The sequence below is a fragment of the Perissodus microlepis genome, chromosome 11 (genome assembly GCF_051167445.1).
Source record: "Perissodus microlepis isolate ML-2025 ecotype Zambia chromosome 11, ASM5116744v1, whole genome shotgun sequence".
In the NCBI taxonomy this organism is placed as follows: Eukaryota; Metazoa; Chordata; class Actinopteri; order Cichliformes; family Cichlidae; genus Perissodus; species Perissodus microlepis.
The window spans coordinates 11,897,892-11,922,185 of record NC_140471.1 but is presented as its reverse complement, the minus strand read 5'-3'; the positions used below and the strand labels follow the sequence as shown (position 1 = coordinate 11,922,185).

General features: G+C 40.8%; 2 protein-coding genes across 2 annotated transcripts; both read left to right on the top strand.

The window, feature by feature from the left end:
- Positions 1 to 2,970: 2,970 nt before the first annotated feature.
- LOC146377312 (C-C chemokine receptor type 1-like) lies at positions 2,971 to 9,410 on the top strand. The gene is made up of 3 exons (XM_084944500.1): positions 2,971 to 3,232; positions 7,571 to 7,705; positions 7,917 to 9,410. The coding sequence occupies exons 1-3, from the start codon at positions 2,971 to 2,973 to the stop codon at positions 8,813 to 8,815; spliced, it is 1,296 nt and encodes a 431-aa protein (XP_084800626.1). The 3' UTR covers positions 8,816 to 9,410.
- Positions 9,411 to 15,486: 6,076 nt separating this feature from the next.
- Positions 15,487 to 16,757, top strand: LOC146377311 (C-C chemokine receptor type 2-like; the record flags this gene model as incomplete). The annotated part of the gene is made up of 2 exons (XM_084944495.1): positions 15,487 to 15,643; positions 15,859 to 16,757. Coding segments are annotated over 2 exons (1,056 nt in total), but the record flags the coding sequence as incomplete, so codon positions are not given.
- Between the last annotated feature and the right edge of the window lie 7,537 nt (positions 16,758 to 24,294).

Below are 24,294 nucleotides of genomic sequence, written 5' to 3'. Positions count from 1 at the left end.
TGTAAGTGTAGAATCTTCGACAGTGAGACCAAGAAGAGGAAGAAACAAATAATAATATTTATGAAAACGATAATAATAAACTCTCTCATACGTTGTGTAAAAACCAGCAGTCATTTTGTAAGGTGTGAATTTGTGTCACCATATGCTGTGTTGTTCTTTGAAGTATTTGTCATGATCTCACTTAAGCACATGCAGGAAGTGAAATCTGCTTTTTGTTTTTTTGTACTCCTCATCATCAGACTGCTGACTTTAAGACTGTTAAAGTCAGCAGTCTGACTTTAACTGACCGTGTGCTCAGTGAATACCTCTGGCAGCAGAAACCAAAGAATGAGGAGGAAGGTGAGGAACAATCATGGAAGGACCCAGTGGTAATCGGAGTACTAGGTGTGGTGACTCCCAAATTAGGCAAGTGGCTCCAGCAGATCCCAGGAACAACATTGGCGATCTCTGTCCAGAAGAGCGCAGTCCTAGGAACAGCTAAGATACTGCGCAGGACCCTTGAGCTCCCAGGCCTTTGGTAGAGGGGCGAAAGGGGAAGTAAGTATATATGTATATACTATTATATCTTACAAGATTTCAGATGTAAATGCTCATTATTTATAAAATGCTAATTTCTTTTACGAATTTCAAGTGTATTGGATACTTTGTCATCATTTGTTTATAGCAACCTGAAAGCGTTTGATTTCTCACACATTTTTTTGAGCCTACAAGTTCAAACAAATAAACCAAAATAAGCATACAAAGACATCAGATCTTTTTCTGTAGAAGACCTGCACTTTGTCTTGCCGTCATTCAGATATTTCTGTCTAGTTCCCCATTACTTTCGGATGCATAGCTTTATACACTTCTCTTTGGTTATGGTTCTTATATTTGTCATTAACTTTCCACTTGAGGTGATTCAAGCCAAGCATCCATTTAACTGGTATCCTGATTTTGTTTTCTGAAAACAATGAACCCTAACCCTAACCCCAGGCTAGCTGGCACAGGTGTCACTGACAAACTAATCAGGTCTTTTCCATATTTAAAGCAGTAGCACGCTGGGATGGGTGTGGGTAGGGAGAGAGAGAAGACTAAACAGAGTGATTGGAGCTATATGAAAGCAGCACGACAGTAATCAGTCAAACTACGCAATAACAAGGTCACGTGTTGGCCAGCAAACACTGTGTCTGCAGCATCATGCTGGAGTTTCCTGTAGCTTGAGACGTGCTACAATGAACCATCGTGAAAATCTCAGAGAAATACATTCAGCTGCTTGCTGCATCTACATTATAAGTGATTCCCGCTAAAGTATCCTGTGAGTGTAGAGTCTATGCTGTGCAGCAGTGATGTGACAATGAGACCAAGAAGAAGAAGAAACAAATAATAACAGTAGTGAAAGTGATAATATTAAACTTTGTGACACATTAGGTAAAAACCAGCACTCATTTTGTGAAGGTGTCAATTTGTGTCACCACATGCTTCGTTGTTCTTTGAAGTATTTTTTGGCTGTCTAGATGTTGAACAGACTCCTGATAACGATCTCACTTAGGCACGTACAGGAAGTGAATTCTGCATTTCTGTTTTGTGCTCCTCTTTATCAGACTGCTGACAGTGAGACAGATTGTTCATTTCTACATATCTAATAGGATAACAACAGTAAAACAGAAAAAAGCAGCTGAAGTGCAATTCCTGACTTCACGTGGTTGGAAAAGACACCACTGAGATATGTTGGGTGAATACATTTTAACAGTAATACAGAATTTCTGTATATTTGTTGTGTAATATTTGTATTATTTTTATAATGTGTAACATATAAGCTTGTACACACTGCTGTAGGGATTGAAATCCTAATGTTGCAACTGAAATGATACCATAATTCATGTTTTCTGTTTTATATATCGTCTAAAGATCTTTTGATTTTAACATCTTTTGTGAAAAGTAAAAAGATACGCACTGCCACAATCGCTTTGAAGGTGTCCTTTATATCTGCTAACATCTACAATCATCTCACCCGCAAACATGTATTTTTTGAAGCTACTCAATATATGAATATTATTTTAATAAGATAGTTGTCATGTTACATAATATCATGGTATGCAAAAAGAAAAAAAAGATCTGTGTGGAAAATCATTGAAAAGGAGACCGAAAGAAATATTGCACCAGCTGAAAAGAGTAAGTTGATGATTATACATGGGGGCAAATTTTAGCCTGATATGACATTTCTTCAGAATAGACAACATTAAGGAGGTTAAAATAGTGACATCGTATGATAAATTAGTGACAAGCTTTCCTAAGGAGTGAGTAACCTACTTGTGACCACCAAAAGGTTGCAAAATAACCTGGAACATAAACTGACTCAGGGCCAAAACACAACGTTCGATTATTTATGCTCATAGTAAAGTTAATGACCTTTATAAACAGCAACATATCAACAAGAGTAGCTTTTAAACAGGCTACTTCAAAATAAATGAAAAGAATATTAGCAATACTACTACTACTACTACTTATAATAATAATAATAATAACAATAACAATAATATTGGAAAAGCTCTTTCTCTCTTTCTATATTGCCATAGAGGAAGATTACAGCGCTTACGATAATGGGATAGGAGAAAACTTTTCTTCTACCAACTCCACAGAAGAACTTTAACAAACAGTTTCTCTCCACTCTCTACAGTTTGGTTTTCATCCTGGGATTTATAGGTAGGTGTGTCCACTTGTGTGTATATCGTGGGGATTGTATTGTATTTACACTTTACAGGAACCTGTTGTTGCTACGTGATCATTGTGCACGCTCACAGGGTTGCACGTTTTCGCATTAAGAGGGCAGCTATGATTCTGACCATGCTCATTTGGATGCTGAGCTTGTTTGTCTCTTTGACAGATTTTATGTTCATACAACAAACACAAGAGTCTCAAAAGTTTGGATGTGACTATCCCAAGGAGAGCAAAGTCTGGGAGCATTACAGCCTTTTCACCTTCATGGTTGTCATGACGCTGGACCGCTACATGATCATCATGCACGCTCACAGGGTTGCACGTTATCGTACAAAGAGGGCAGCCATCATTCTCACCTTGCTCTTTTGGATCCTGAGCTTGTTTGTGTCTCTGCCGGATTTTATCTTCAGAAAGGCAAAAGAACAGGAATCCCAAGGGGTGGAGTGTGACTATCCTGAAGAAAGCGTTATGATATGGGAGCGTTATGATTTGTTCACCACAAATGTGCTGAGTCTCGTGATTCCCTTGCTGGCTGGTAAACATGAGGACTGCAAAGAAGATTGTCAAGCTGATCATCTGTATAGTGGTTGTATTTTTCCTACTCTGGGCCCCATATAACATTTCCCTAAAGCGCTATACAAATACAGGCCATTTACCATTTTCCTGAAGTTCCTTCGGGAAAGAGAAATAATCCTCAATGATGAAACCTGGTCCAAAAATGTAAGGCTGTCGATAACAGTAACTCAGACCTTAGCTTATACTCCCTGCTGAGCCTTGCAGCTGCTGAAGAAGTTGGTGCCATACAGGCCATTTACCATTTAAAAGGATAGAAGGTGGAGGGCAGTTGAGTTTTTTGACATGCATTTTTCACGCTTGGAAAAAACAACAAATAAACTCTTCACCTGAAAACATTTTTTACTTTCTTTTTTCTGCCTCTTATTTGTACAAAAATGTCACTTCTCAGAAAACATCTTGTTGTGGGTAAATTAAATTGAAGCATAAGCAGCAACAGTAGAAGTCATTGCATAAAATCAACCTAATCTTTCTTTAAAAACAAGAATGAGTCTTTCAGAAGAAAAGATGGAGAGGGCTTTCTCATGGGATCAAAAATTAAACAGTTCAGCAATCTGAACATAATGTTTGTTTTTTGTAAGATTCAAATAATTTGAGGGTTATATATTTTTCATGTACAGTATGTTAATATACAGGGTGGGCCATTTATATGGATCCACCGTAATAAAATGGGAATGGTTGGTGATATTAAAGTCCTGTTTGTGGCACATTAGTTTATGTGAGGGGGCAAACTCCTCAAGATGGGTGGTGACCATGGTGGCCATTTAGAAGTCGGCCATCTTGGATACAACTTTTGTTTTTTCAATAGGAAGAGGGCCATGTGACACATCAAACTTATTGGTAATGTCACAAGAAAAACAATGGTGTGCTTGGTTTCAACGTAACTTTATTCTTTCATGAGTTATTTACAAGTTTCTCTTTGTTCACAGCCATTGACATGTTGAAGAAGTTAACACGTGAGGAGCGGATCGAAATTGTGTTGATATCTGGTGAACGCAGTAACCGGGTCATTGCAGCAGATTTCAATGCAAGACACCCTACGAGACCACCCATCTCCCATGCTACAGTTAGCAAACTGCTTACTAAGTTTCGTGAAACTGGTTCAGTGTTGGATTTGCCAAAATGTGGACGCAAGAAAACTGTCACTAATGAAGAAACATCAGTGGCTGTCCTAGCTTCATTCAGCAAGAGCCCACAGCGTAGCACTCGCCGCATGTCACTGGAGAGTGGCATTAGTCGAACATCCCTTCGGCGGATATTAGCTACTCACAAATGGTACCCTTACAAACTCCAGCTACTGCAGCATCTCATCGAGGATGACCCAGATCGGCGCACAGAATTTGCAGAATGGGCAAAACAAAAATTGGAACAGGACCCTCAGTTCACGCACAAGATTTTGTTCAGTGATGAGGCAAACTTTTATGTGAATGGTGACGTTAACAAACAAAACCACCGCTATTGGTCTGACACTAACCCACATTGGATGGATCGCTCCAAGACTGTTGGAACAACAAAAGTGATGGTTTGGTGTGGTATATGGGGTACAACGATAGTGGGTCCATTCTTCATCAATGGAAACCTCAAGGCCACTGGATATTTGAAATTGCTACATGATGATGTGTTTCCCTCTTTATGCACTGAAGCTGGCACGTTCCCTGAGGTTTTCCAGCAAGATGGTGCACCACCACATTATGGGTGCCAGGTCGGAGCATTCCTAGATGAACAGTTTCCTGGAAAGTGGATTGGTCATCATGGGCCAGTTGAATGGCCCCCAAGGTCTCCTGATCTGACCCCGTTAGACTTTTATCTTTGGGGTCATCTGAAGGCAATTGTCTATGGTGTGAAGATACGAGATGTGCAGCACCTGAAACTACGGATACTGGATGCCTGTGCTGGCATTTCTCCTGCGGTGTTGCTATCAGTGTGTGAAGAGTGGGAGAAGAGGGTTGCATTGACAATCCAACACAATGGGCAGCACATTGAACACATTTTATAAGTGGTCAGAAACTTGTAAATAACTCATGAAAGAATAAAGTTACGTTGAAACCAAGCACACCATCGTTTTTCTTGTGACATTACCAATAAGTTTGATGTGTCACATGGCCCTCTTCCTATTGAAAAAACAAAAGTTGTATCCAAGATGGCCGACTTCTAAATGGGCACCATGGTCACCACCCATCTTGAGGAGTTTGCTCCCTCACATATACTAATGTGCCACAAACAGGACTTTAATATCACCAACCATTCCCATGTTATTACGGTGTATCCATATAAATGGCTCACCCTGTAGATTCAAAAACTACGAGTGACAGCTCCAAAGTGTGTCACACCCAAATACAAGTTTAAACCATTCCATGCAAAGAAAAGTTATAGATTTACTGCACGCATCAATAAACTTGCCCGTTCAACTGCACATGAACACAAATATTTAATCAGCCAATCACATGGCAGCAACTCAGAGCATTTAGACCTGCAGACATGGTCAAGTCAACCTGCTGAAGTTTAAAGTGAGCATCATAATAGGGAAGAAAGTTGATTTCAGTTAAAGTTACAATGAACATGATGTGATTATTTGTGCCAGAGGGGCTGATCTGAATATTTAAGTGTGCAACCATCTCTAGTGTTTACAGAAAATGGTCCAGAAAAGAAACAATATACAGCCAGTTATCGTTGAGCTGGTACGATTGCAACATTAACTCAAATAAAAACTTGTTACAACCAAAGTATGTAGAAGAGCATCTCTGAATGTATAATATACATTGATCTAGATGAACTACAGCAGCAGAAGACCACACTCAATGGTGCTCAAATGGCTTTCACAGCCACCGCAACCTAAATCTACCAGACCAGCTTTGGGATGTGGCTGAGGTGGAGGTTTGTCTTTATGAATGTGCAGCCACCAAATCTACAGCAACTGCACGATGCTATTACATCAACATGAACCAAAATCTCTGAGGAATGTTTCAAGCACCTGTTGAAGGTAAAAGTGGGTCCAAACCAGTATTAGTGAGGCACAATGGCTAAAGTCTACTGTAAGTGCACAATGTATGATACTGAGCAGTATCCTTAATGAGTCCAAGAAGAAAAACAAATAAAAATAGTAACAATATTAATAATAACAAACCTTCTGTCACTTTAAGAGATAACGTGCAGTCATTTTCTGAAGGTGTGAATTTGTGTCACCATTTGCTGTGTTGTGCTTTGAACCATTTTCTGGCAGTCTAGATTTAGAGCAGACTCCTGATAAAGATCAGATTTGGGGACGTACAGGAAGCAACATCTTTTTTTCCCTTTTAGGTTCTCATCAATAGGGGACTGCAGAACGTTTGATAGTTAGTTCATTTCTGCACATCTAAAGGGATCACATCAGTAAACGGGGAAAGGGAGCCTTGAAGTGTAATTCTTGACTGGACCTGGTTGGATGAGCCTTCACTGAGATATCACAATGTCAGGTAATTATCTTTCAACATTAATCCACAATTTAGATTATTTAAAGTGTAATTTTTTTACAGAGTTCTTGGAAATTTACTTGGGTTATAAAGTGTAGTGTTCAAGGCTGCACGCATTGTCACAGAGATCTAAAACCAAATGCTGTGACTGAAACTGTCAAAGTTACTTCATGATTTCTAATTTCATCTTTAATCTAGAGATGTTATTTTTACTGTTGTTTTTTATTAGTAGATGAAAACATATAAAAGTTATTCACTGCCTTAATATGACTTTTACAGCTGCTGTTATCTCCATCCATATATCTGTTACTTTCAGAATAATTATAATAGTAATTTTGTAAAATCCCAGTAATTGTGTACAAAAATTTCAAATGTGCCAAAAAAGAAAACAAAAAATGAATCTACATGAAAAATCATAATAAGATAGATAAACAAAGGAAATGAAATAATCTGTCCTAGGTTTATAGCTGTATACCATCTAATGAATTTTAATCCTCATAAAACCAGTTTTCAGATTAAATCCTGATTTTATAAAAGTTTGGCTCAATGATAATGTTCCCAAGAGGGAGTACCAATGAGCACCAATAGGTGGCAAAATCACCCCCACTGTCAACTGTCTGGGGGGCCAAACCAGCAGACGTGAATGGATTATTTGTGGTACTCATAGCAAAGGACAACCTCCTTTAAAACAGAAACATGTCATCAGCAATAGGTTGGCAATTCAACTGGTAGTATGTGTTTACAGCAGTAAAGAAGTCTTTGATATATTGTTATGCATCTTAATTGTCGTAGCCTGTGCTGAAATTAATATAAAAAATAATAATAGTAAATCTTTCTCTCTCTTGCTGCAGAAGAAAATGCCACAATCTATGATTACCCTGAGAACGACACAGGCTTTACTCCTACCTACGTAACTGATGTAAAGGACTTTAACAAAGTGTTTCTCACCACTCTCTACAGTTTGGTTTTCATCCTGGGATTCATAGGTAGGTGTGTCCTCTTCGGTGTATGCTGTGGAGATTATGAGTTCCTACACATTGCACAGACCTCCTTTTCTGGGAATTTTACATTTTGCATACTTTAAAATATGTATGTAGGTGTGTGTATGTGAGACACACAGATGAAACGGGAAAGAGAGAATGTTGTTCAACATGTAACAGTGTGACAGGTACACTTATTGTGTTTTTTCTTCCAAAGGTAATGGACTAGTGGTGTGTGTCCTGGTGAAGCATCGCAATCAGTGCAACCTGACAGACATCTGCCTCTTCAACCTGGCTCTCTCTGACCTCCTCTTCGTCTTCACGCTGCCTTTCTACTCTCACTATGTCAGGGTTGGCCAGTGGACTTTTGGAGACTTCATGTGCCGTTTGATCTCTGGGTCTCACCACATTGGCTTCTTCAGCAGCATCTTCTTCATGGTTGTCATGACGCTGGACCGCTACATGATCATCGTGCACGCTCACAGGGTTGCACGTTATCGCACAAAGAGGGCAGCCATCATTCTGACTGTGCTCGTTTGGATGCTGAGCTTGTTTGTCTCTCTACCGGATTTTATCTTCAGAAAGGCAAAAGAACAGGAATCCCAAGGAGTGGAGTGTGACTATCCTGAGGAGAGCAAAATATGGGAGCGTTATGATTTGTTCACCACAAATGTGCTGGGTCTCGTGATTCCCTTGTTGGTGATGGTAGGTTGCTACTCCAGGATCATCCCCACACTGATGAGCATGAGGACAGCAAAGAGGCACCGCATCGTCAAGCTGATCATCTGTATAGTGGTTGTATTTTTCTTACTCTGGGCCCCGTATAACATTTCCCTTTTCCTGAAGTTCTTCCTGGAAAAAGAAATAATCCTCAATGAAAAAGTCTTGGACGAAAATATAAGGCTGTCTATAACAGTGACCGAAGCCTTAGCTTACACTCACTGCTGTCTGAATCCCATCATATATGCTTTTGTGGGAGAGAAGTTTATGAGACGAGCCTTGCAGCTGCTGAAAAAGTTGATGCCTGGTTACAGCAGAGATCTGACAGACAGCTCATTCAGGAGGAGCTCAGTTATGTCCAGGGGCTCTGAAATCACCTCCTCCTTTAAACTGTAGAAGATGGAGAGCAGTTGTAAGTATTTTGTCATGAATGTTTCACCCTGTTATTACTGCAGACCATGCATCATGTTTGTTTTGTTCATTTGGGAGCATTATTTGACACATACCACAGTGTTCTTCACCTGTGTGTCACCTTCAAAATGTGTCTCAGCAATCTTTTTTGTAATTTTTGTAAATGTACTCAATACTTCTTTCATGCCTTTAATGTGTGTTAGCACTGCCAATTTACAGAATCTTAATCACCTTTGACTCGAATGCTCTTCCTTCTTCTGCTCAGGTTAAATTAAACTTGCTGATCTGTTAAACCGTACCTGCTGTTTTATAGCAACCTTTAACAGTTTGCTTACTTCTTCAGACATCTTTTATGAGCCTTACATGTTTGCAGAAACACACCAAAAAAGCATAAAACTCTTTCAGATCTTGATTGTACAAAATGTGCACACTGTCTTACTGTTATTCACATTTTTACCTACTTCCACATTGTTTTCTAATGTTCAGCCTTTTATAGTTGTTTTGTTTGTTGTATTATGTTATGGTTCCTTGTATTTGTCGCTATTTGCCAGTGGAGTTGACTCCTATCCTGATTTTGTATTATCGCTTTGTTAAGACAATAAATGATACAGCAGGTCCTCCACTTCCGTCAAATAAAGGTCATGAAGTGCATTGTTCATTCGGAGAAGAATATTTGCAGTGAACATATTCTTTTATTTCTCACTGTTACTGTAATGACAAATTCTGTACACAGTTATGAAAAGAGAGAAGATCAAACGTTCTATGAGATGGTCTCAGATTAGTTTACTATGCAGGTAATTCATCGTAAAACAGCAGCATGATCTAATACATGGCACCATAAGTGGTGCAAAAACTACAATTAAGATGTAATCAATTGTACACATTTCCCCTCTCTTTTTTCTATTTCATATTAATGCTAATGGGAAAAAAAACTACACCAACTGCACCAAAACCTTGGTGTGGGGAATGTGAGTTTTAGGATAAAGAGGAAGAAGCCCATTATTTGCATACAATTAAATTAATCTTTCTGATGAGTCTTTCAAAACGAAAAATGAAGAAGTCTTCTTTGCTGCATCAAAAGTTCCTGACTAAATAGTTTAGCAATCTGAACATAATATTTGTTCCATGTAAGCATAAAAGAAAAGGGGGATTTCATATGTTCATATACAGTATGTTAAAAAAAAAAAGGTTCAAACAATATGAGTGACAGCTTTGCCAAAATAACAAAAGTGTGTCACTGCATCACCAAATACAAGTTTAAACTGTTCCATGCAAAAAAAAAAAAGTTATGCATTTACTGCACACATCAATAAACTTGCTCGTTCAACTGCACATGAACACAAATATTTAATCAGCCAATCACATGGCAGCAATTCAGAGCAGACGTGGTCAAGTCAACCTGCTGAAGTTTAAAGCGAGCATCATAATAGGGAAGAAAGTTGATTTCAGTTAAAGTTACAATGAACATGATGTGATTATTTGTGCCAAAGAAGACCACACTGGATGTCATTCTGATCAACAGATCAAGAAACTGAGGCAGCAGTTTGCACTACATAGTTTGGACAACTGAACACTGGAAAATGTTGTCAGTTCATATTATTCTTGAGTTCTGCTGCCATACTTGGATGGCAGGGACATGATGCCAGATGTTAGAATTTGGTGTAGACAACATGAAAAGATGGATCGATCCTTCCTTGTATCAACAGTTCATGTTGCTGCTGGTGGTGTAATGGTGTGGGGGATATTTTCATGGAAACGTTTGTGACCCTCAGCACCAACTGAGCATCCTGAGTATTGCTGTTGACTATATGCAACTCTTCATGACTGTTTTAATCTTCTAATTCCTGATTCCAGCAGGAACACCCACCACGTGTGAGTTCAAATAACCTCACACTATTATATTTACATGACAAGTTCAATGTGCTCAAAAGGCTTTCACAGCCACCACAGCCTAAATCCACCAGACCAGCTTTGGGATGTGGCTGAACTGGAGGTTTGTCTTTATGAATGTGCTGCCACCAAATCTACAGCAACTGCACGATGCTATCACGTCAGCATGGAACCAGAACTTCAATTCAATTCAATTTTATTTATATAGCGCCAAATCACAACAATAGTCACCTCAAGGCGCTTTATATTGTAAGGTAGACCTACAATAATACATACAGAGAAAAACCAAACAATCATATGACCCCCTATGAGCAAGCACTTTGGCAGCAGTGCGAAGGAAAAACTCCCTTTTAACAGGAAGAAACCTCCGGCAGAACCAGGCTCAAGGAGGGGCGACAGGATAGAAGACATGCTGTGGAAGAGAGACAGAGATTAATAACAAGTAAGATTCAATGCAGAGAGATCTATTAACGCATAGTGAGTGAGAAAGGTGACTGAAAAGGAAAAACTCAATGCATCATGGGAATCCCCCAACAGCCTATGCCTATTGCAGCATAACTAAGGGAGGATTCAGGGTCACCTGGTCCAGCCCGAACTATATGCTTTAGCAAAAGGGAAAGTTTTAAGCCTAATCTTGAAAGTAGAGATAGTGTCTGTCTCCCGAATCCAAACTGGAAGCTGGTTCCACAGAAGAGGGGCCTGAAAACTGAAGGCTCTCCCTCCCATTCTACTTTTAAATACTCTAGGAACAACAAGTAGGCCTGCAGTGCGAGAGTGAAGTGCTCTAATAGGGTGATATGGTACTACAAGGTCATTAAGATAAGATGGGGCCTGATTATTTAAGACCTTGTATGTGAGGAGCAGGATTTTGAATTCAATTCTGGATTTAAAAGGAAGCCAATGAAGGGAAGCCAAAACAGGAGAAATATGCTCTCTCTTTCTAGCCCCTGTCAGTACTCTTGCTGCAGCATTTTGGATTAACTGAAGGCTTTTCAGGGAGTTTTTAGGACTTCCTGATAATAATGAATTGCAGTAGTCCAGCCTGGAAGTAATAAATGCATGGACTAGTTTTTTTGTCACTCTGAGACAGGATATTTCTAATTTTAAAGATGTTGTGCAAATGGAAGAAAGCAGTCTTACATATTTGTTTAATATGTGCGTTGAAGGACATATCCTGGTCAAAAATGACTCCAAGGTTCCTAACAGCGTTACTGGAGGCCAAGGTAATGCCATCCAGAGTAAGAATCTGGTTAGATACCGTATTTCTAAGATTTTCAGGGCCGAGTACAATAACCTCAGTTTTATCCGAATTAAGAAGCAGAAAGTTAGCGGCCATCCAGGTCTTTATGTCTTTAAGACATTCCTGCAGTTTAACTAATTGGTGTGTGTTATCTGGCTTCATAGATAGATAGAGCTGAGTGTCATGAGCATAGCAATGAAAATGTATACTATGTCTTCTGATGATACTGCCTAAGGGAAGCATGTATAGTGTAAACAGAATTGGTCCTAGCACTGAACCCTGTGGAAAACCAAAATTAACCTCAGTGTGAGAAGAAGACTCTACATTTACAAATTGGAGTCTATTAGATAGATATGATACAAACCACTGCAGCACAGTACCTGTAATACCTACAGCGTGCTCTAATCGCTCTAATAGGATATTATGGTCAACAGCATCGAATGCTGCACTGAGGTCTAGCAGGACAAGCACAGAGATGAGTCCACTGTCAGAGGCCATAAGAAGATCATTTGTAACCTTCACTAAGGCTGTTTTTGTGCTGTGATGAGCTCTGAAACCTGACTGAAACTCTTCAAATAAGCCATTCCTCTGCAGATGATCTGTTAGCTGTTTGACAACTACTCTTTCAAGGATTTTTGATATGAAAGGAAGGTTGGAGATTGGCCTATAATTAGCTAAGACTGCTGGGTCTAGAGATGGCTTTTTAAGTAAAGGTTTAACTACTGCCAGCTTGAAGGCCTGTGGTACATAGCCGATTATTAGAGATAGGTTGATCATATCTAAGATTGAAGAATTAATTAATGGCAGGACTTCTTTGAGCAGTTTTGTGGGAATGGGGTCTAAAAGACACGTTGATGGTTTGGAGGAAGTAATTATTGAAGTTAACTCAGAAAGATCAATTGGAGAAAAAGAGTCTAAATGAACATCAGTGGTACTAAAGGTAGCTGTAGATAATATTAGATCTGTGAGATGGTTATGGGTAATTTTTTCTCTAATGATTAAAATTTTATTTGTGAAGAAGTTCAAGAAGTCATTACTAGTTAACATTAAAGGGATGGTTGGCTCAACAGTGCTCTGACTTTTTGTCAGCCTGGCTACAGTGCTGAAGAGAAACCTGGGGTTGTTCTTATTTTCTTCAATCAGTGATGAATAGTAAGATGTTCTGGCTTTGCGGAGGGCTTTCTTATAAAGCAACAAACTATTTCTCCAGGCTAAATGATGATCTTTGCCATTTCCTCTCCAACGTATGAGTTATCTGCTTTAGGCTACGTGTTTGTAGCCATGGAGTGAAGTACTTCTGATTTGAGGCCTTAGTTTTCATAGGAGCTACAGTATCCAGAGTCATACGTAGTGAGGAGGCAAAGTTATTAACAAGATGATCAACCTCTGTTGGGGTAGCGTTCGGATAGCTGCTCTGCTCTATGTTGGTACAGGGCATTGAAGATGATAACAGTGGGTGGATTATATTCTTAAACTTAATTACAGCATTTTCAGAAAGACATCTACTGTGATAAAGTCTGCTCTCCACTGCTGTGTAATCAATTATTGTAAATGTAAATGTTATCAAGAAATGATCAGACAGGAGAGGGTTTTCAGGAAATACTGTTAAATGCTCAGTTTCTATGCCATATGTTAAAATAAGATCTAGAGTGTGATTAAAGTGGTGGGTGGGTTCTTTTACATTTTGACAGAAGCCAGTTGAGTCTAATAACAGATTAAATGCCATGTTGAGGCTGTCATTTTTAGCATCTACATGGATGTTAAAATCACCCACAATAATTATTTTATCTGAGCTGAGCACTAAATCAGATAAAAAAAAGTCCAAGAAATCAGACAGAAACTCTGTGTTAGGTCCAGCTGGACGATAGATGATAACAAATAAGACTGGTGTTTGAGTTTTACAGTTGGGGTTGACAAGGCTAAGCATCAGGCTTTCAAATGAATTAAAAGTCTGTCTTGGTCTTTGGTTGATTAATAGGCTGGTGTGAAAAATTGCTGCCACACCGCCCCCTCGGCCTGTGGTTCGAGATTTCTGGTAGTTAGAGTGACTCGGGAGTGTTGATTTATTTAAACTAACATAATCATCCTGGATCTCTAAGTAATGTTTGCAGCACCCATTGAAGGTAAAAGTGGGTCCAACACAGTAAGGCATAACAACTAAAGACTCCTGCACAGTGTATGATATTGAACAGTGATGTACATTAATGAGTCCACGAAGAAAAAAAAGATAAAAATTGTATCAGTAACAATATTAATAATAATAAACCTTCTGTCACTTTAAGAGATAACGTGCAGTCATTTTCTGAAGGTGTGAATTTGTGTCACCATTTGCTGTGTTGTGCTTTGAACCATTTTCTGGCAGTCTAGATTTAGAGCAGACTCCTGATAAAGATCAGATTTGGGGACGTACAGGAAGCAACATATTTTTTTCCCTTTTAGGTTCTCATCAATAGGGGACTGTAGAACTTTTGATAGTTAGTTCATTTCTGCACATCTAAAGGGATCACATCAGTAAACGGGGAAAGGGAGCCTTGAAGTGTAATTCTTGACTGGACCTGGTTGGATGAGCCTTCACTGAGATATCACAATGTCAGGTAATTATCTTTCAACATTAATCCACAATTTAGACTATTTAAAGTGTCATGTTTTACAGAGTTCTTGGAAATTTACTTGGGTTATAAAGTGTAGTGTTCAAAGCTGCACGCATTGTCACAGAGATCTAAAACCAAATGCTGTGACTGAAACTGTCAAAGTTACTTCATGATTTCTAATTTCATCTTTAATCTGTAGATCTTATTTTTACTGTTGTTTTTTAATAATACATGAAAACATATAAAAGTTATTCACTGCCTTAATATGACTTTTACAGCTGCTGTTATCTCCATCCATATATCTGTTACTTTCAGAATAATTATAATAGTAATTTTGTAAAATCCCAGTAATTGTGTAGAAAAATTTCAAATGTGCCAAAAAAGAAAACAAAAAATGAATCTACATGAAAAATCATAATAAGATAGATAAACAAAGTAAATGAAATAGTCTGTCCTAGATTTATAGCTGTATACCATGTAATGAATCTTAATCCTCATGAAACCAGTTTTCAGATTAAATCCTGTTTTTATAAAGTTTTGGCTCATTGATAATGTTCCCAAGAGGGAGTACCAATGAGCACCAATAGGTGGCAAAATCACCCCCACTGTCAACTGCCTGGGGGGCCAAACCAGCAGACGTGAATGAATTATTTGTGGTGCTCATAGCAAAGGACAACCTCCTTTAAAACAGAAACATGTCATCAGCAATAGGTTGGCAATTCAACTGGCACTTGATAAGGGTTGAAACGGCATTACGAAACCAAACCTAACACTTTGATGCAATGAGCATTCAAAAATAAATCCAGTTAACCTCCAACGGTAGCATGTGTTTACAGCAGTAAAGAAGTCTTTGATATATTGTTATGCATCTTAATTGTCGTAGCCTGTGCTGAAATTAATATAAAAAATAATAATAGTAAATCTTTCTCTCTCTTTCTGCAGAAGAAAACACCACATCCTATGATTACCTATACTTCTATGAGCTTTCTAACAACACAGGCTTTTCTCCTGCCAACCTAAGTGATGTAAAGGACTTTAACAAAGTGTTTCTCACCACTCTCTACAGTTTGGTTTTCATCATGGGATTCATAGGTAGGTGTGTCCTCTTGTGTGTATGCTGTGGAGATTATGGATTGTTTCTACACATTGCACAGACCTCCTTTTCTGGGAATTTTCAACTTGCTGACTTTTAACTATGTATGCAGGTGTGTGTATGTGAGACACACAGATGAAATGGGAAAGAGAGAGAATGTTGTTCAACATGTAACAGTGTGACAGGTACACTTATTGCGTTTTGTCTCCCAAAGGTAACGGACTAGTGGTGTGTGTCCTGGTGAAGCATCGCAATCAGTGCAACCTGACAGACATCTGCCTCTTCAACCTGGCTCTCTCTGACCTCCTCTTCGTCTTCATGTTGCCTTTCTACTCTCACAATGCCAGGGTCGGCCAGTGGATTTTTGGAGACTTCATGTGCCGTTTGATCTCTGGGTCTCACCACATTGGCTTCTTCAGCAGCATCTTCTTCATGGTTGTCATGACGCTGGACCGCTACATGATCATCGTGCACGCTCACAGGGTTGCACGTTATCGCACAAAGAGGGCTTCCATCATTCTGACCGTGGTCGTTTGGATGCTGAGCTTGTTTGTCTCTCTGCCGGATTTTATTTTCAGAAAGGCAAAAGAACAGGAATCCCAAGGAGTGGAGTGTGACTATCCTGAGGAGAGCAAAATATGGGAGCGTTATGATTTGTTCACCACAAATGTGCTGGGTCTCGTGATTCCCTTGCTGGCGATGGTAGGTTGCTACTCCAGGATCATCCCCAGGCTGGTAAACATGAGGACAGCAAAGAGGCACCGCATCGTCAAGCTGATCATCTGTATAGTGGTTGTATTTTTCTTACTCTGGGCCCCATATAACATTTCCCTTTTCCTGGAGTTCCTCCTGGACAAAGAAATAATCCCTGATGATGAAACCTGGTACAAAAATGTAAGGCTGTCAATAACAGTGACTGAGGCCTTAGCTTACACTCACTGCTGTCTGAATCCCATCATATATGCTTTTGTGGGAGAGAAGTTTATGAGACGAGCTTTGCAGCTGCTGAAAAAGTTTATGCCTGGTTACAGCAGAGTTCTGACAGACAGCTCATTCAGGAGAAGCTCAGTTATGTCCAGGGGCTCTGAAATCACCTCCTCTTTTAAACTGTAGAAGGTGGAGGGCAGTTGTAAGTATTTTGTCATGAATGTTTCACCCTGTTATTACTGCAGACCGTGCTATGGACAAGTGAACTGAATCATTTCTTTAACAGGTTTGATTCATCCAGGATGCAGTATCCAACATGGGCTGCAGTCTCACCCAGAATCTTAATCACCTTCGACTCTAATGCTCTTCCTTCTTCTGCTCAGGTTAAATTAAACCTGCTGGTCTGATAAACCGTACCTGCTGTTTTATAGCAACCTTTAACAGTTTGCTTACTTCTTCAGACATCTTTTATGAGCCTTACATGTTTGCAGAAACACACCAAAAGAGCATAAAACTATTTCAAATCTTGATGTGCACACTGTCTTACTGTTATTCACATTTCTACCTACTTCCACACTGTTTTTTAATGTTCAGCCTTTCATATGTGTGTGTGTGTGTGTGTGTGTGTGTGTGTGTGTGTGTGTGTGTGTGTACATATACATATAGATATAGATATATATATAGAGACAGAGATATTTTGTTGTATTATGTTATGGTTCCTTGTATTTGTCGCTACTTGCCAGTGGAGTTGACTCCTATCCTGATTTTGTATTATCGCTTTGTTAAGACAATAAATGTTACAGCAGGTCCTCCACTTACATTAGATGAAGGTGCATTGTTCATTCGGAGAAGAATATTTGCAGTGAACATATTCTTTTATTTCTCACTGTTACTGCAATGACAAATTCTGTACACAGTCATGAAAAGAGAGAAGATCAAACGTTCTATGAGATGGTTTCAGATTAGTTTTACTATGCAGGTCATTCCTTACTATCGTAAAACAGCAGCATGATCTAATACATGGCACCATAAGTGGTGCAAAGACCTACAATAAAGATGTCATCAATTGTAAACATATTCAAGTAAAATGAAGGTCTGAAGTTCCTGATAAGCTGTACTGAATATACAGTCAGTTTATTCAAGAAATATATGTGAAAGAACAAAAAATAAACTCTTCATTTGCAAATATTTTCGCCTCTCTTTTTTCTATTTCATATCAATGCTAATGGAAAAAAAAAACTACACCACCTCCTTGGCGTGGGGAATGTGAGTTTCAGGACAAACAAGAAAAAGCCCATTATTTGCATCCATTTTAAAAAGGAAAAAGGACATGATGGGTCTTTCAAACGAAAAAGTGGAGAAGTCTTTGATGCTGCATCAAAAACTACCTGACTAAAAAGTTCAGCAATCTGAACACAATGTTCGTTCCATGTAAGCATCAAAGAAAAGAGGGATTTCATATTTTCATAAGATAAGATGAGATAACCTTTATTAGTCCCACACGTGGGAAATTAGTTGTTTCACAGCAGAAAGTGGACAGTGCAAAGTTACAGGAGAAATAACCCCCCCCCCACTGCAATAGGATAAGATAAGATAATAAGAAAGGAGGGGGGGCAGAAGGAGTCTCACTATCTATTTAACATCTTCCATTAAAATGGGCCCAGTGTCTCATGTGTGTAGGTGTGATACAGCATAAGGCCCATTTGTAGTGTACATGCAACTAAGTGACAGGAGTGTTCTTGCTATACTAATGTGAGAACGTGATATTACTACTACTAATGTGATATTATTAAAATATATGATTAATACATCCGAAAAAGAAATCTTCCACGACAGGAATCTCTCCATCCCACATCGTGGGTGCCGCAGCCTGCCACTGAAGGTGTTCAGTGCTGTCTGTCAGGAGTTGCTGAGTGGATGTGGAGAAGAGGACTCAAACGCAGGACTCACGGTGAAGATTCGGGGTGTTTATTGTGAGGGACGAATGATGAAAACAGGAGATGGCTGACTGGCTGACTAACTGGACTGAATGAATGGCTGACTGATCTGAACTGAAAGGCAAACATGTGGCATAGATAGCAGTGACAACATCACATGAACATCAATGACGCGACCAAGACCAGGAGAGAACTGAGGACTTAAATACACTGGCTGAATAATGACTGATAGGTGACAGGTGAGTGAGCAGTTGAACATAATTGAACTAACGATGCATGGAATAAGAACTAGAACATAATGCACACAGAGTAACGCTAACACAAAACAGGAAGTGGAACATACAGAGGATAAACAGTGGACATGAACTGAAAATACTGGGTCAATGACCCAGGAACCCTGACAGTACCCCCCCCCCTTCAAAGGCCGGCCCCCGACGGCCGAAAGAAAGAAAGCCCAAAACAGGGTGGGCGGAGGGGGTCCAGGCGGCCACGCGGCCAGCGGCTAAGCCGAGACAGTTCAGGTGGGCGGCCACGAGGAAGGCGGCGGCGGCCACTGAGCAGGTCCGGTGGGCGGCCATGCCGGCGACGAGATCCAGTCAGCGGCCCGGAAGGTGGCCGCTGATGCCGAATCCGACGTGGACGAGGAGACTGCGGCGGAGCAACAGCTGCGGACAATGGCGTGGGAGTCGGCGGTGGCGGTGGAGCAACAGCTGCAGGGCCAGCAGGTGCGGAAACCTCTGGGCGGAGACAGGCAGGGCCAGCAGATGCGGAAATCTCTGGCCGGAGACAGGCAGGGCCAGCAGGTGCGGAAACCCCTGGCTGAGGAGCGGGAGAGCTCACACCTGGCTCTGGATGCTGTGGCTGCAGGTCCGGGAACTGAACAGGATGGTGAATGAGTGACTGGGCCAGAGACTGAATAGGAGATTGGGCAACGGGCGACTGAACTACAGGACACTGGATGTCAGACTGAACTGACTGGACTACAGAAGACTGGACAACAGACTGGACAGGCTGGAGGACGGGCAACTGGGGGACAGGAGGTGACTGGACGGGCTGGACAGGAGGAGACTGGACAGGAGAAGACTGGAGAGGACGAGACTGGAGGACAGGAGACTGAGCTACAGGCGACTGGGGAACAGGATGAGAGTGATGCTACAGGCGACCGGGGAACAGGATGAGACTGAGCTACAGGGGACTGGAGGACAGGAGGAGACTGAACTACAGGGGATTGGAGGACAGGAGGAGACATTTTGCTGCGAGGTTTTAAAGAGCCGGAAAGTAAATACGGGGCTGACAGGGCAGTCTTACGTTTCACCCATGCGCAATACAGGAACACAGCAGTTTCGATTTTTTCAGTGTGGATGAACAACTGTTCGGAAATGCTTGAAAACAATAGAAAATGCGTATAGACGTAGCCATAGAAGGTCTTCAGGAGTTGACCCTTCACTCTGAAAGACCTGAATCTCTGCAGCAGGTACAGCCTGCTCTGCCATTTCGTGTTGAGGGCTTCTGAATTACGAGTCCAGTCCAGTTTATTGTTCAGATAAACACCAAGGTACCTGTAGCTATCCACAGCCTCAATATCCATACCTTGAATGTTAAGTGGTTGCAGTGGAGGATGTTTGTGCCTGCGGAAGTCTACCACCAGCTCCTTGGTTTTACTGGTGTTGATCTGGAGGTAGTTCTGCTGGCACTAGTCCACAAAGACTTGGGTCAGTTCTCTGTACTCCCTGTCATCCCCATCAATGTTGAGGGCAACAATTGCAGAGTCATCAGAGAACTTCTGAAGGAAGCACTGGGTGGAGTTGTGGGAGAAGTCTGCAGTGTAGATGGTGAAAAGGAACGGAGCCAGAACCGTTCCCTGTGGCGCCCCGTACTGCAGACAACCCTGTCCGACACACAGCCCTGAGTTCTCGCGTACTGTGGTCGGTCGGTGAGGTAGTCCAGTATCCATGATGTGAGGTGATGGTCCACTCCTAAGTTCTCCAGCTTGTCCTTCAGGACCGTGGGAAGAATGGTGTTGAAGGCATTGGAGAAATCAAAGAGCATGATTCTCACAGTGCTCCCACCGGTCCACAGGTGAGAGAGGGAACGATGTAGGAGGTGATTGACGGCATCATCCACTCCAATGCCAGGTTGGTAGGCAAACTGAAGTGGGTCCAGTGATAATCTCACCAGGGTCCGAAGCTGAGCCAGCACCAGCCGCTCCAGGGTCTTCATCAGGTGGGGAGTCAGAGCCACCGGCCTATAGCTGTTGAGGTCCTTGGGACGTGGAGTCTTTGATACTGGTACCACACAGGAGGTTTTCCAGAGCTGTGGAACTCTCCCCAACCTCAGGCTCAGGTTGAAGATGTGCTCGAACACCCCTTACACAATTGGTCTGCGCAAGACCTGACGCTTGAGCTGATGCCATCTGGACCCGCTGCCTTCTTGACTTTAATCCTCCTCAGTTCCCTCCTAACATGGCTGGTTGAGAAAGACAGGCCAGAGCCCTGTGGTGAATGGTGTCAGGGGTGGAACAGCAGCAATGGGGGTGGGTGAGTCTGCAGCCAATGTTGGAGACTGCATCCTGGATCAATCAAACTTGTTAAAGAAATTATTCAGTTCATTGGCCCACCTCACATCCCCCAAGGCAGGGAATTATTAACAGCATGTTAATAAAAGATTCAAAGAATATGAGTGACAGCTGTTGCTAGAATGGACAAAGTGTGTCACTGCATCACCAAATGCAAGTTTAAACTGTTCCATGCAAAGAAAAACAATACATTTACTGCACATATCAATAAACATGCCTGTTCAATTGCACATAAACAAATATCTAATTAGCCAAACTCGTGGCAGCAACTCAGAGCATTTAGACCTGCACACATGGTCATGTCAACCTGCTGAAGTTCAAAGTGAGCATCATAATGGGGAAGAAATTCAGTTTAATTTCTGTTTACCATAACGTGGTTGTTTGTGCAGAGGGGCTGTTCTGAATGTTTCAGGAACTCCTGCACTATCTATTCAACCATCTTTAGTGTTTACAGAGAATAGTCCAAAATAGAAACAATATCCAGTGAGTTGCAGTTCTCTGGTTGAAAATGTCTTGTTGATGGAGAAGACCCAGACTTCTGACACAGACAGCTGGCACGAAATCACCAGTAACTCAAATAACAACTCGGTATGACCAAAGTATGCAGAAGAGCATCTCTGAATGCACAACGCTTCAAATCTTGCAGTAGATGTGCTACAGCAACAGAAGACCACATTGGATGCAACGCTGTCAGATAAGAGTATGGGTAATGGCTGATTTGAAGAGTTTCAGTCAGGTTTCAGAGCTCATCACAGCACAAAAACAGCTTTAGTGAAAGTTACAAATGATCTTCTTATGGCCTCTGACAGTGGACTCATCTCTGTGCTTGTCCTGCTAGACCTCAGTGAAGCGTTCGATACTGTTGACCATAAGATCCTATTAGAGCGATTAGAACATGCTGTAGGTATTACAGGTACTGTGCTGCAGTGGTTTGTATCATATCTATCTAATAGACTGCAATTTTTTCATGTAAATGGAGAGTCCTCTTCACACACTAGGGTCAACTATGGAGTTCCACAGGGTTCAGTGCTAGGACCAATTCTGTTTACATTATACATGCTTCCCCTAGGCAGCATCATTAGAAGACATAGCATACATTTTCACTGCTATGCTGATGACACCCAGCTCTAGCTATCTATGAAGCCAGATAACACACACCAATTAGTTAAACTGCAGGAATGTCTTAAAGACATAAAGACCTGGATGGCCGCTAACTTTCTGCTTCTTAATTCAGATAAAACTGAGGTTATTGTACTCGGCCCTGAAAATCTTAGAAATATGGTATCTAACCAGATTCTTACTCTGGATGGCATTACCTTGGGCTCCAGTAACACTGTGAAGAACCTTGGAGTCATTTTTGACCAGGAATGTCCTTCAATGCACATATTAAACAAATATGTACGACTGCTTTCTTCCATTTGCGCAACATCTTTAAAATTAGAAATATCCTGTCTCAGAGTGATGCTGAAAAACTAGTTCATGCATTTATTACTTCTAGGCTGGACTACTGCAATTCATTATTATCAGGAAGTCCTAAAGACTCCCTGAAAAGCCTTCGGTTAATTCAAAATGCTGCAGCAAGAGTCCTGACAGGGGCTAGAAAGAGAGAGCATATTTCTCCTGTATTGGCTTCCCTTCATTGGCTTCCTTTTAAATCCAGAATTGAATTCAAAATCCTGCTCCTCACATACAAGGTCTTAAATAATCAGGCCCTATCTTATCTTAATGACCTTGTAGTACCGTATCACCCTATTAGAGCACTTCGCTCTCGCACTGCAGGCCTACTTGTTGTTCCTAGAGTATTTAAAAGTAGAATGGGAGGGAAAGCCTTCAGTTTTCAGGCCCCTCTTCTGTGGAACCAGCTTCCAGTTTGGATTTGGGAGACAGACACTATCTCTACTTTTAAGATTAGGCTTAAAACTTTCCTTTTTGCTAAAGCATATAGTTCGGGCTGGACCAGGTGACCCTGAATCCTCCCTTAGTTATGCTGCAATAGGCGTAGGCTGTTGGGGGATTCCCATCATGCATTGAGTTTTTCCTTTCCAGTCCCCTTTCTCACTCACTATACGTTAATAGACCTCTCTGCACTTAATCGTACCTGTTATTAATCTCTGTTACATATGATTGTTGGGTTTTTCTCTGTATCTATTATGTATCTACTATTGTAGGATCTACTGTACAATATAAAGTGCCTTGAGGTGACTGTTGTTGTGAGTTGGCGCTATATAAATAAAATTGAATTGAATTGAAATTCTGGTTCCATGCTGACGTGATAGCATCGTGCAGTTGCTGTAGATTTGGTGGCAGCACATTCATAAAGACAAACCTCCAGTTCAGCCACATCCCAAAGCTGGTCTGGTGGATTAAGGCTGTGGTGGCTGTGGAAGCCTTTTGAGCACATTGAACTTGTCATGTAAATATAATAGTGTGAGGTTATTTGAACTCACACGTGGTGGGTGTTCCTGCTGGAATCAGGAATTAGAAGATTAAAACAGTCATGAAGAGTTGCATATAGTCAACAGCAATACTCAGGATGGTCAGGCTGGTGATTAATAAACCATGGTGAGGCAAAACACACAGAGTCTGTGTGAAAGTTACCGCATATATGTTCAGTGTAGACAGATATATTGTGCATATGGTTATATTGGTATACATGTCATCCAAAAATCCCCCCCCCCCCCCCCCCCGCCCTTTCTTGTCACTCTTCATTATATCTATCAAAAAACGGACCCAATATTATTATTTTTTAAAGAAAATGAATGTGCAGCCACCAAATCTACAGCAGCTGCACGATGCTATCACATCAACATGAACCAAAATAACTAAGGAATGTTTGCAGCACCTGTTGAAAGTTAAAGTGGGTCCAACACAGTATTAGTGAGGCATAATGGCTAAAGTCTCCTGTTAGTACAAAGTATATAATATGTAGCAGTGGTGTACATTAATGAGTCCAAGAAGAAAAACAAATAACAATAGTAACAATAACAATAAAAATAAACTTTCTGTCACTTTTGGCAAAAACCAGCAGTCAAAGTAGAAATTTCTGTCACCATTTGCTGTGTTGTGCTTTGAACCATTTTCTGGCAGTCTAGATTTCAAGCAGACTCCTGATAAAGATCAGACTTGGGGACGTACAGGAAACAACACTTTTTTTTCTCTTTCTGTTCTCATCATTAGCGGACTGCAGAACTTTTGATAGTTAGTTCATTTC